The sequence below is a fragment of the Vulpes vulpes genome, chromosome 11 (assembly GCF_048418805.1).
Source record: "Vulpes vulpes isolate BD-2025 chromosome 11, VulVul3, whole genome shotgun sequence".
In the NCBI taxonomy this organism is placed as follows: domain Eukaryota; kingdom Metazoa; phylum Chordata; class Mammalia; order Carnivora; family Canidae; genus Vulpes; species Vulpes vulpes.
In genome coordinates this window covers 54,332,915-54,344,926 of record NC_132790.1, presented here as the reverse complement: position 1 = coordinate 54,344,926, position 12,012 = coordinate 54,332,915, and the positions used below count along the sequence as shown (strand labels likewise).

The following is a 12,012-nucleotide window of genomic DNA, read 5'->3' as shown; positions in this document are numbered from 1 at the left end:
GCCCCGGCGTCACGTGCTCGCCGCCGCCAATGGCCGGCTCGGAGCCCACCTTGGGAACGGGGCGGGGCGCCCCGCTGGCGTCACCAGGACAACGGGCGTAGCCGGCGCCTTGTGACTCGGGGCTGTGGGCGCGCGGGCGGCTCTACGGCCATGGTGAGTCTGGGGCCCGCGGGTCGGGCCGCCCCGCCCCGCCGCGCCCGGCCCCGCCCCGCCCGGCCGAGCCCCGCAGGCCGCTGCTGGGTGGCGGCGGGCGGCACCGGGGTCGCGGGGAGGCCGGGCCGCGGCCTGCGGGGCTGCGGGGCTGCCGGGCGGGGCGGGGCGGGGCGGGGGGAGCCCCGCGGGACCCCGAGCGCCCGCCACGCGGGTCGCCCGCCGGTTAGGCCCTGGGCCTCGGCCGGGACCCGCTGGGGCCGCCGGGCGGCGTGACGCCAGCCAGGGAAGCCGCCCGGGGAGGGTGTGGTGTTTCCTATTTTTTTTACATATTCATATCGACACTATCGCAGCCCGTGTACTGTCTTGTTGCTACGCAATTATGTGTAAATAACATGATACATAATATGTATTTCTTTAGAATTCGTCGTGCTGACAGGGGACATTTAAATATGCAGTTGTGCCTTTTCCCTCTTTAGAAAACGGGGGCTCTAAGCTGGAGGTGTTTACCTGTGCGCGACCCCTCGAGGCGTAGCGAGTAATTGGTACGTGGTAAACGCCTTCCATCGCGACTTCTACTCGGTGAACTCGGGAGCGACGAGGCGTCCCACCCGCCCCGTTGAGCTCGTCAGGAGAACCTGCCGGGAAGCCTCGGCGGAGGCGGCGTGGGCCTGCCTAGACGGGTGCGGGCGGTGCTTAGCCGGAGGTGTGCTGGCCCGAGGCCTGCAGGGCGCGGAGGGCGGGCGGCGCGCGGCTCCGTCCTCGGCACACACCTGTGTGTGACCGGGGCTTGGCGTGGCCAGGAAGGACATCCTGGGTTTAAGGGGCAGTTTGAACCATCAGTAGTTGAGGGTGTCTACAGGGCTAGTGGAGGTGCTAGTAAGCCAGCAGGCAGGCGGCTCCCCTCGTGCCGCTTGGCCCGCAGAAAAAACCTAGCACTGGGAGCCCTGACCGCCTCAACAACCGGGAGAGGCATGTAGGAGACAGGGTGGCTGGCTGGTCTGTGTCTATCATTGGCTCTGAGAAAACAGCTGCCAGATGCGTGGCCTTTTGACAGTAGGGGGAAAAAAACATTACCCACAAATAACAGAAGTGTGGTCTTTATTTCGTGTATGTTTCTTTTTAATTCCGAATTCCTTTTCAGTGACAAATGAGTGGAACCAGCAAGAGTTTCAGAAAATGAATTTTACAAAAGTCTGAGTGTCGTGAATATGGCAGTGCCTTTTATATGTTATGTGTGAAAAAAGCTCTGACAATTACAGCAAGGACAAAGGAAGAATACTTGGGAATTAAATTTTCACAGCTCTCTGAAATCCTCCTGTTGCCCATTTTCCTTTTCTTCTCCCCTTCCATCCTGACCATCCTGACCCATGGCCCATCTTGATTCACTTTGGGCATTTTAGAGTTTGATTTATTTTAAAAGCATTCTGCTATGCTTGTGTACTGGTAGGTGCTTTGCTAAACTTAGAAACTTTTTTTGCATTTTGTCTATTTTTAAGCATTAAGGATTTCGCTCATGGAAGGGTTTGATTTTATGATGAGCTGATGGCTGGGCTCCAAAGGTGGGGAGTGGTTGATATGGGAGGGGCAATGAGGAAGCTGCCTGTGTAAATCCCTGGAACTGTATTTGAGATTGCAACATTACCATTCATTAAATGCTTGAATCTAAGCATACAGCTTTAGCAGTTGATATGAATGACTTTGCACATGAATTTGGAACTCTGCTTAACTATGTCTCAATGAAAATTTCTTCAATTAAGCCACTTGTTTCTATTGCTTCTAAAATGACAGCCGGCATTTATTATGTACATTCTGAGATGTATTATGTACATTCCAAGCACTTTTTGTGTCTTATTTAACCATCACAACAACCCTATGAGGAAGATGCCATTTCCCCATTTTAGAGATGAGAAAATTGAGGCATAGAAGGGTAGAATAACTTGCCCAGGTCACCCCAGTTGATAAATTAAGCAAGATTTCAAAACCAGGCAGATTGTCTCAAAACCTGCTTACGCTGGATTATACTCTAATGTATAGTGTATCAGTATGTGTTCTCCAATATATATGCCAGGTATATATTAGGAAATTTGTTCTCTTGGATTTTAGTATTTTTGAGCACTTATGAATACTTGTATTTTACTTTTTATTCCTGGCACTGAGCTAGATGCTACAGAACAGAGTACGCATGCCTAGCTTTCTCTCCTACCATTTTTCACAAAGATGTAATGAAGAGGAATTAATGAAGACAGATTATTGGATTGGGGCTCACATTCATGGCTGTGATAGCATTGAAAGTTTCTCCTGTCGTTTCACTTTGCATTTAGGAATTGACACATGCTTTTTGTCAATCACAAAGACTAGTGCTTTACATAAAGCCATTTAGACTTGGAGGATGAATATATTTTAAAAAATAAAATTATATTTTCTAAGATTTTTCCTAGTAGTAATTTTTACATATATTTTAGTTGCATATTCTAAAATTGTTTCAAAAAGACAGCAATTGGATTCATATGGTTAAAAATATACATTAGGATACCTGGTGTCATGTTTTTGCTATTGCCTAATACTTTAGCTTGTGAGGCAGTTTTTTTCCCCCTTGAAAAGAAAATAGTGTGTCATTACTGTTTTCCCACTTGAATTCATTCACTTGGACTTTGTCTTATTTTGACACTTCTCTTTCTGCGTTTATCACTGGTCAGGACTTCTGAGAGGTGTTGGGAAGCACAAGGTGGGGGAAAACTTTAAAATAAAATATACCCAAGATTTACAGACAGTTTTGGTCTCTTTGCCATCCCATGGTGTAGTAAGAGAGCTAATATGCTTATATAATGAGATCTGTGTTAATAGATAATGAGAAGAATGCATTTTCCTTCTATTACCAATATCGGTCTCCCTCTGGTTTGCACTGGGGTGGGGATGGAGCATAATTTGTAGTAACTGTAACAATAACTTTTTCATAGAGCCCTTCTACAGTGTCCAGTTTTAGGCTGATTATTTTACATTTATCTCATTTAATACTTTCACATACCTCTGAGAGTGACATTATTATACCCATTTAGCAGGCCTAGATTGATGAGGTCTATCTGTCCAAGGCCACATCTGTCCAAGGCCACATAGTGAGTGGCAGAGCCTGGATTTGAACTCAGGCAGTCTGTCTCTAAAGTCTGGCATCTTAGCCATCATTATATTATGGCTTCTTTCCAAACTAAAGATTGTTCCCAGTGCTTGGCATGAATGTACTTTGCCAAGATTAAGAGTCTCAGTGTTTTATCAGCTGAGCCAGTAAGCTTTTTTATTTTATAACAGACTCTCTGTTATGATGTTGTTTAATGACATCCTGCAGGATTTACTTGGCTTCCTCCCCCATCCCCTTAACCGTGTAGACAGCCAAAGCTCAGATATGGCCAGCTGTGCTACACTTTCACCTTTGCCTTCCCTGCCTCACTTTATGTGTCACCTCTACCCTGGGTGGGGTCTGCTCCTACCACCTCCAGCACTGGGGTGGCTATGAAAGGGATCTAAAAGCATAACGGCAGTTGTTGGGAAAGTTTTTGTGGAGTCAGAATCGAGGTTCAAATCTGGCGTTTTGAGTTCTCAGTGCTGCCCCTATAATTGTCTAATTGTCCTTCCATTAAATTTCCTTCCTTCCTTCCTTCCTTCCTTCCTTCCTTCCTTCCTTCCTTCCTTCCTTTTTCTTTCTTTCTTTCTTTCTTTCTTTCTTTCTTTCTTTCTTTCTTTCTTTCTTTCTTTCTTTCTTTCTTCTTTTCTTTCTTTCCTTCTTTTTTTTTAAGATTTATTTATTCATGAAAGACACAGACACAGAGACAGAGGCAGAGATACAGTCAGAGGGAGAAGCAGGCTCTCTGTGGGAGCCTGATGCTGGACTTGATCCTGGATCCCAGGATCATACCCTGCGCCAAAGGCAGGCTTAACCACTGACTTACCCAGGCTTCCCTCCATTAAATTTTCTGTCCTATGATTTTTCTATCCAGCAAATATTTATTGTGTGCTACTATGTGCTAGTCACTCTTGTGGGCAGTGGGTATCCAACAATGACACAGGCAAGGCTCTGTCATCATGGAGCTTACATTGTGGTGACAGGAAGACATAATAAACATACAGATGTGGTTGTGAAAGTGCTTTGGAGAAAAGTAAAGCTGAGTGAGAGAGAAAAGAAGTTCTAGGGCAGGATGGGAGAGTGGATGAGAGGAGGAAGCAGTTGCTTTTTATATAGAGTGGCAGGGAAAGTCTCTCTGATATGACATTTGAGAAGAGGCTATTTCAGGAGAGGACCCAAATGCAAAGGTCCAGAAGCAAGATCATGCCTAGTGTGTTGGAGGAACAGCAAGGAAACCAGTGTAGTTGGAGTGTAGTAAGACGGGTGCATAGTAGGAGGTAAGATCAAAGTGGGCCAAATCACAAAGGATTTATAAGCCATTTAAAGGACTTTGTCTTTCCCTTTGTGGGAGGCGGAAGTGATTAGCAGGGTTTAAGAAGAAGAATGACATAATAAGACTTTTAAATAGACCATTCTATCTTTTCTGTGGAAAATGCATTTAGGCTAAGAGTGAGGGGAGAGAGGACAAGAGGATTCCAGGTAAGACATTATTGCAGTAATCCATAGGATTAGTTGATGGATTCGTTGTGGAATAGAAAAGGAAATCAAGGATGGTTTCCATGATTTGAGCCTGATTTGATAGGAAGGAGTTGTCATCTACTGTGATGAAGACCAGGGGAGGGAGCACCTGAATGGCTCAGTTGGGTAAAGTGTCTGCCTTTGGCTCAGGTCATGATCCCAAGGATCTTAGTTAGGATTGGGCTCCCGGCTCAGTAGGGAGTCTGCTTCTCCCTCTCCCTGCTGCTTATGCAATCTCTCTCTCTCTCTCAAAAAAAAAAAAAAAAAAAAAAGACCAGAGGAGCAGTAAGTTTAGCATACAGATAAAGCAGGAGTTAGTTTTGAATTTGATAAATTTGTGATGCTCATTAGACATGTAAAAATCTAAAGACACAATTAGGCTTTCAGGAACTGTGATAGTGTATATTTTAGAAACACAAACTTCATTGTATCTTGAAGTATTAGATTTAAAGGAGATTTCTGAGTTTCTCTAGCACAATTTCTTCAGTTTACAAACTAGAAATACCAAGAGGATAAATGACTTGTACAAATAGCGTTTTTACTACCTGTTGTGCAGTACAAAGAACCCTAGAATTGGAGTCAGGAAATATAAGTATAAATTACACTTTCTATGTTTTTTTTTTTAAATTCTAAACCTTGTACAAGTTATTTATCTGCTTTAAGTCTGTTTTCTATCATCAAAAAGGATAAGAAAGACTCCTACTTTCTGTGAGAATGTTGAAAGTTGCAAAAGTTAGTTGTTTCCACTGTTATCAAAGAGAAAAGCGGAGAAACTACAAAATGTTAGTTCTCTAAAACTAGAGAGCCAAGGGCACAAAGCAGTCTAAATGAAATAAATTCCAGAACATAATGAGCATTCCCAGAAAAAAGGAGACAGATAGATACTTCAATCCGTGATGGGACAGCAGGAGGAAGAAGAATCTGCTATAGACCAGGAAAGAGAAACCAGCCAAACTTTTATTGACTACATGTGGGCTGGCATGACAATTTGGAATTTTGAAGAGTCCCAGCCACAGAATAAGGCTGCACCCACCTGCCACTTCTTTCCCATGGGCCTTCACTGAGTTTAAGGATAGAGTATGCTGGAGACTGGGGTCAGGGAAAGAGAGATAAGAATGATCCTGAGGTGGGTGGAGTCTGCTAAACGCTAGAGGCAGGGCTGGATAGTTAACCAAAATCTCTCTGAGGCTCTAGGGGTTTTTACCAAGTATAAAGTAGGGCTACCAAGGCTGAGGGCGTGGCAGGAGAGCTGGTGAATGTCCCTCCATGGCTCCAGGTTTTCACTGAGGACAAGGCAACAGCCTTTCAGAAGGTGGAGTCAGAGCAGCAGAGGAGAGAGATCTTAAGGCACAAGCAGTGGAGGGTTCTAGTATACTGGAGAGCAAAAATAGTTCCCTAGCTGGCAGCAAGAATGCAAAATAAAGAAAAATCTCTTGAGTTCAGAAAGCAAGCAGCTAAGAGATCTTTAAGTTTCCCCACTATTCAGATCCTGACTTCTCCTGAAGGTTCTGATCTTACCCTAAAATGATTTTAACCCAATCTTGAACTGAATCTAATAAATGCTAAAACAAACCTCAAACTCATCTCAACCATAGATTAAAAGGGTTCAGTCCCCTTTACCTCCCCATCTGTACCCTAAGCAAACTAATTAAAGAAGGAACTGCCCTTTGTGAAGGTAAATTACTGTTGTTTTTTTTTTAATTCAAGTATTGATATATAGCATTGTTAGTTCCAGGTGTATAATATAATGATTCAGAAACACTGACGATATATGTATATGTATATATGAGAAATGACAATAGGCATAGTTAATATCTGTTGCCATACAAGTTATATTTTCTTTTTGTGATGAGAACTTTTAAGATCTATTCTCTTAACAACTTTCAAATATATGCAGTACAGTATTACTATAGTCACTGTGTTACATCCCACGACTTATTTTCTAACTGAAAGTTTGTACCTTTTGACCCCTTTCACCTACTTTGCCCACCCCTACACCCACACCCCCAGTAACCATAAGCTGTTCTCTGTATCTGTGAGGTCAGGTGTTTGGGTTTTTTTTAAATTTCACATATACATGAGATCATAGGATATTTGTTTTTCTCTATGTGACTTATTTCACTTAGTGTAAATAGCAGGATTTATACCCTCTAGATTCATGTTGTTACAAATGGCAAGACTCCCTTTTATGGCTTCCATCATAAATATACCATAATTTCTTTATCCATTCATCCATTAGGTTTTTCCATATCTTGGCTATTATAAATAATGCTGCAGTGAACATAGGAGTGCAGCTATCTTTTCAAGTTATGTTTTTGTTTTCTTCAGATAAATGGAGAATCTGCATCATAGGGTAGTTCTATTTTGAAGAACCTCCATATTGTTTTCTATAGTGACTGCACCAGTTTGCATTCTCACCAACAGCGTACAAGGTTCCCTTTTCTCCACATCCTTGCCAACAATTGTTACTCTTTGTTTTTTTGATAATAGCCATTCTGACAGGTGTGAGGTGATCTCATCATGATTTTGACTTGTATTTTCCTGATGATTACTATTGTTGATTACCTTTTCATGTACATGTTGGCCATCTATGTATCTTCTTTGGAAAAATGTTTATTTAGATCTTCTGCCCATTTTTTTAAGTTAGATTTTTTGTTATTGAGTTGTATGAGTTTATTGTATTTTTAAAGATATTAACCTATAATCAGATAGATGATTTGCAAATATTTTCTACCCTATAGTAGGTTCATTTTAGTGATGATTTCCTTTGGTGTGCAGCAGCTTTTTTTTTTTTTTTTTTTTTTGTAGTTTGATATAGTTCCACTGTTTATTTTTGCATTTGTTGCTTTTGTTTTTGGTGTCAAACCCAACAAATTGTCTCCAAGCTATCGTCAGGGAGCTTACTGCCTGTTTTGTAGGAGTGTTATGGTTTCAGGTCTTACATTCAAGCCTTTAATCCATTTTCAGTTAATATTTGTGACTGGTGTAAAATAATGGTCCAGTTTCATTCTTTTGAACATGGCTGTGCAGTTTTACCAACATCACCTATTGAAGAGACAGTCCTATCCTCATTGTATATTCTCTGCTCCTTTGTCATGGATTAATTGATCAGATATGCGTGAGTTTATTTCTAAGTTCCCTAGTCTGTCCTATTGATCTATGTGTTTGTTTTTGTGCCAGTACCATAGTGTTTTGATTACTTTATCTGTAGCATAGTTTGAAAGCTGGGATTGTAATATCTGCAGTTTTGTTCTTCTTTCTCAAGATTATTTTGGCTCTTTGGGCCCTTTCACTTCTGTCTTAACAGTTTTCAGAATATAGGTCTTTAACCTCCTTGGTAAATATATTCCTAGGTATTTTATTATCTTTGATGTAGTTGTAAATGGGATTTTTTTCTTCTCCTTTTGCTAGTTTTTTTTTTTTTTTTTTTTTTTTTTTTTTTTTTTTTTTTTTTTTTGCTAGTTGTTATTAGTAATATAGAAACACAACTGATTTCTGGATTGATTTTGTATCCTTTACCAAATTGAAACTTTATTGAATTCATTTATTCTAATGGTGTTTTGGTGGAATCTTTAGGGTTTTCTATGTATAGTACAATGTCATCTGCAAATAGGGACAGTTTTACTTCTTTTTTTCCAATTCGGATGTCTTTTATTTTTTGTCTCCAGTACTATGTTGAATAAAAGTGGTGAAGGTTGACTTTGTTGTCTTGTTTCTGATCTTAAAGGAAAAGCTTTCAGCTTTTCACTATTGAGTAAGATATTAGCTCCGGGTGTGTCATATATGATCTTTGTTATGTTTGTGTTCCCTCTAAACTTACTTTGTTGAGAGTTTTGATCATGAATTGATGTTGAATTTTGTCACATGCTTTTCCTGCATCTATTGAGATGATCATATGACTTTATGCTTTATTTTGTTAGTATGGTGTTTCACATTGATTTGCAGATATTGAACCATCCTTGAATCTCTGGAATAAACTCCACTTGATTATGGTATATGATCCTTGTGGTGTATTTTTAAATTCAGTTTGCAGATATTTTGTTGAAGACTATTATATCTGTGTTCATCAGAACATTATATCAAAGTTCATCATACTTTTTTGTTGTGTTTTTGGTATCAGTGTAGAATGGCTTTGTAGAATGAATTGGCTTTGTAGAATGAATTAAGAAGCATTCCTTCCTCTGATGCTTTTTGAAATAGCTTGAAAAAAATAAGTAATAACTATTCTTTAAGTATTTGGTAGGAAAAAAAAAAAAGTATTTGGTAGAATTCACCTGGGAAGCCATCTGGTCCTGGGCTTTGGTTTGTTGGAGGTTTTTTGATTATTGATTCAATTTCATTACTAGTAGTTATTCTGTTCATATTTTTTATGTCTTCCTTATTTAGTCTAGAAAGTTTGTATATTTCTAGAAATTTATTCATTTTTTATAAGTTTTCAAGTTTGTTGACATGTAACTTTTTATAGTTTCTCACATTTTCTCACTTTTTATAGTTTCTCTCATTCTTCGTAGTTGTGAGGTGTGGGTTGTAACTTTTCTTCTTTCATTTTTGATGTAGTTTACTGGTTCCTCTTTCTCATTGATATGTCTGATTAAAGGTTTATCGAACTTATCTTTTCAAAGAATCAGCTCTGAGTTTCCTTGATTTTTTTTCTATTTTTAAATCTCTTTCATTTATTTCTGTTCCGATCTTTATTATTTCCTTTTTTCTACTAACTTTGGGCTAGGTTCTTTTCTAGTTCTTTTAGGTATAAGGTTAGATTTTTTGGAGATTTTTCTTGTTTCTTCAGGCAGGCCTATATCACTATAAGAGCTTTCTTCTTAATAACTGCTTTTGTTGCATCTCTAAGGTTTTGAACCACTGATATCTTTTATTTGTCTTTATATATACTTTTTTATTTCCTCTTTGATTCATTTTTGACCTATTGATTGTTTGGTAGTATGTTGCTTAGCCTCCAAGTATTTGCATTTTTTCCATTTTTTTTTCTTTTCTAGTTTAATACCACTGTGACTGGAAAGAATGTTTGACATGATTTTATTTAAAAAATTTTTTTAAAGATTTTATTTATTTATTCATGAGAGAGGCAGAGGCAGAGACATTGGCAGAGGGAGAAGCAGATTCTTCACAAGGAGCCTGATGAGGGACTCAATCCCTGGACCCCAGGATCACACCCTGAACAAAAGGCAGACACTCAACCACTGAGCCACCAGGCAACCCTGGCATGTAGTTTTTTTTTTTTTTTTTAGTTTTTATTTATTTATTCATGAGAGATAGAGAGAGAGAGAGAGAGAGAGAGAGAGAGAGAGAGAGGAACAGACACAGGCAGAGGGAGAAGCAGGCTCCATGCAGGGAGCCTGATGTGGTACTTGATCCCGGGTCTCCAGGATCACACCCTGGGCTGAAGGCGGCACTAAACCACTGAGCCACCTGGGCTGCCCTGGCATGTAGTTTTTTTTTTAATAATAAATTTATTTTTTATTGGTGTTCAATTTGCCAACATACAGAATAACACCCAGTGCTCATCCCGTCAAGTTCCCCCCTCAGTGCCCGTCACCCATTCACCCTCCGCCACCCTCCTCCCCTTCCACCACCCCTAGTTCGTTTCCCAAAGTTAGGAGTCTCTCATGTTCTGTCTCCCTCCATGATATTTCCCACTCATTTTTTCTCCTTTCCCCTTTATTCCCTTTCACTATTTTTTATATTCCCCAAATGAATGAGACCATATAATGTGTGTCCTTCTCCGATTGACTTATTTCACTCAGCGTAATACCCTCCAGTTCCATCCACGTTGAAGCAAATGGTGGGTATTTGTCATTTCTAATGGCTAATATTCCATTGTATACATAAACCACATCTTCTTTATCCATTCATCTTTTGATGGACACCAAGGCTCCTTAGTTTTTAATAGTAGTCTCATATTTCTTTGTATTTCTGTGGTATCAGTTGCAACATCTTTCATTTCTGATTTTATTTGCATCCTTTTTTTTCCTGATGAGTGTGACTAAAATATTTCCCAACAAACATAAGTCCAGGACCAGATGGCTTCATTGGTGAATTCTATCTGATATTAAATAATTAATATCAATCCTTCTTACGTTCTGCTAAAAAATAGGAGAACATTTCTAAACTCATTTTACAAAGCCAGAGTTACCCTGCTACCAAAACCAGACAAGGATACCACAAGAAATTTTTTTTTAATTTTTATTTATTTATGATAGTCACACACACACAGAGAGAGAGAGAGAGAGAGGCAGAGACATAGGCAGAGGGAGAAGCAGGCTCCATGCACCGGGAGCCCGACGTGGGATTCGATCCCGGGTCTCCAGGATCGCGCCCTGGGCCAAAGGCAGGCGCTAAACCGCTGCGCCACCCAGGGATCCCCCACAAGAAAATTACAAGCTGGCATGCCTGGGTGGCTCAGTGGTTGAGCATCTGCCTTTGGCTCAGGTCATGATCCCAAGGTCCTGGGATCGAGTTCTGCATCAGGCTCACTACAGGGAGTTTGCTTCTCCCTCTGCCTATGTCTCTGCCTCTCTCTGTGTCTCTCATGAATAAATAAATAAAATCTTAAAAAAAAAAAAAGAAAATTACAAGCCAAAATCCCTGGTGAACATTTATGCATTATTTATTTTTTCAAAGAAATAACTCTTAGTTTCATTGAACTTTGTAAATGAATGTTCTTTACACACAGTGTCTGACATGAAATAATAATTTTGAAGTATGCAAAGAAACAAATTTTTACATGTGATAAAAAAAACAGAGTCAGTGATGGTCTAGATGTTGAACATGGTGAACAGAAGATACTAGCAGGAAGATGGAAAACTATAAAAAGAACCAGTTTAGAATGCTAGAAATGAAAAATATATCAGAAATTAAGTATTCATTCGATGGGCTTAACAATAGACTGAACACCAAACCCAAGCCAGATGAATATAAAGAAGTCTAAACTTAGGCAAGTCATAGTCAAATTGCTGGAAATCAAAGATTTTTATAAAGGAGGTAGAAAAGAAAAATAAAGACAGTTTGTCTATAGCAGACCTATACAATAAGAAACATTAAAATAAGTATTTTGGTGAAGGGAAGTGATAATAAAAGTAACTCAGATCTGAAGGAAGAAATGAATTATACTAGGAAAATTAGAGGATTAAAATATAAGATCAAAAGATTATGGCTGTGTAAAGAAAAAAATAGCAATGTATTATCGGATACTTAGTATAAGAAGTAGA

General features: G+C 39.9%; 1 protein-coding gene across 5 annotated transcripts in view; it reads left to right on the top strand.

The window, feature by feature from the left end:
• Nucleotides 1–12,012, top strand: part of FBXL2 (F-box and leucine rich repeat protein 2) — a 107,548-nt gene continuing 95,536 nt past the window's right edge. The window contains exon 1 of one of the 5 annotated variants that reach the window (XM_072726348.1): nt 1–153. Coding sequence is in view for 2 of the 5 variants with exons in the window: in XM_026016390.2 (XP_025872175.1) it covers nt 151–153 (3 nt within the window). In the remaining 3 variants the exon portion in view is untranslated. The remainder of the gene's footprint in view (nt 154–12,012) is intronic. The other 4 variants (XM_026016390.2, XM_026016391.2, XM_072726349.1 and 1 more) reach the window with 4 other exon arrangements.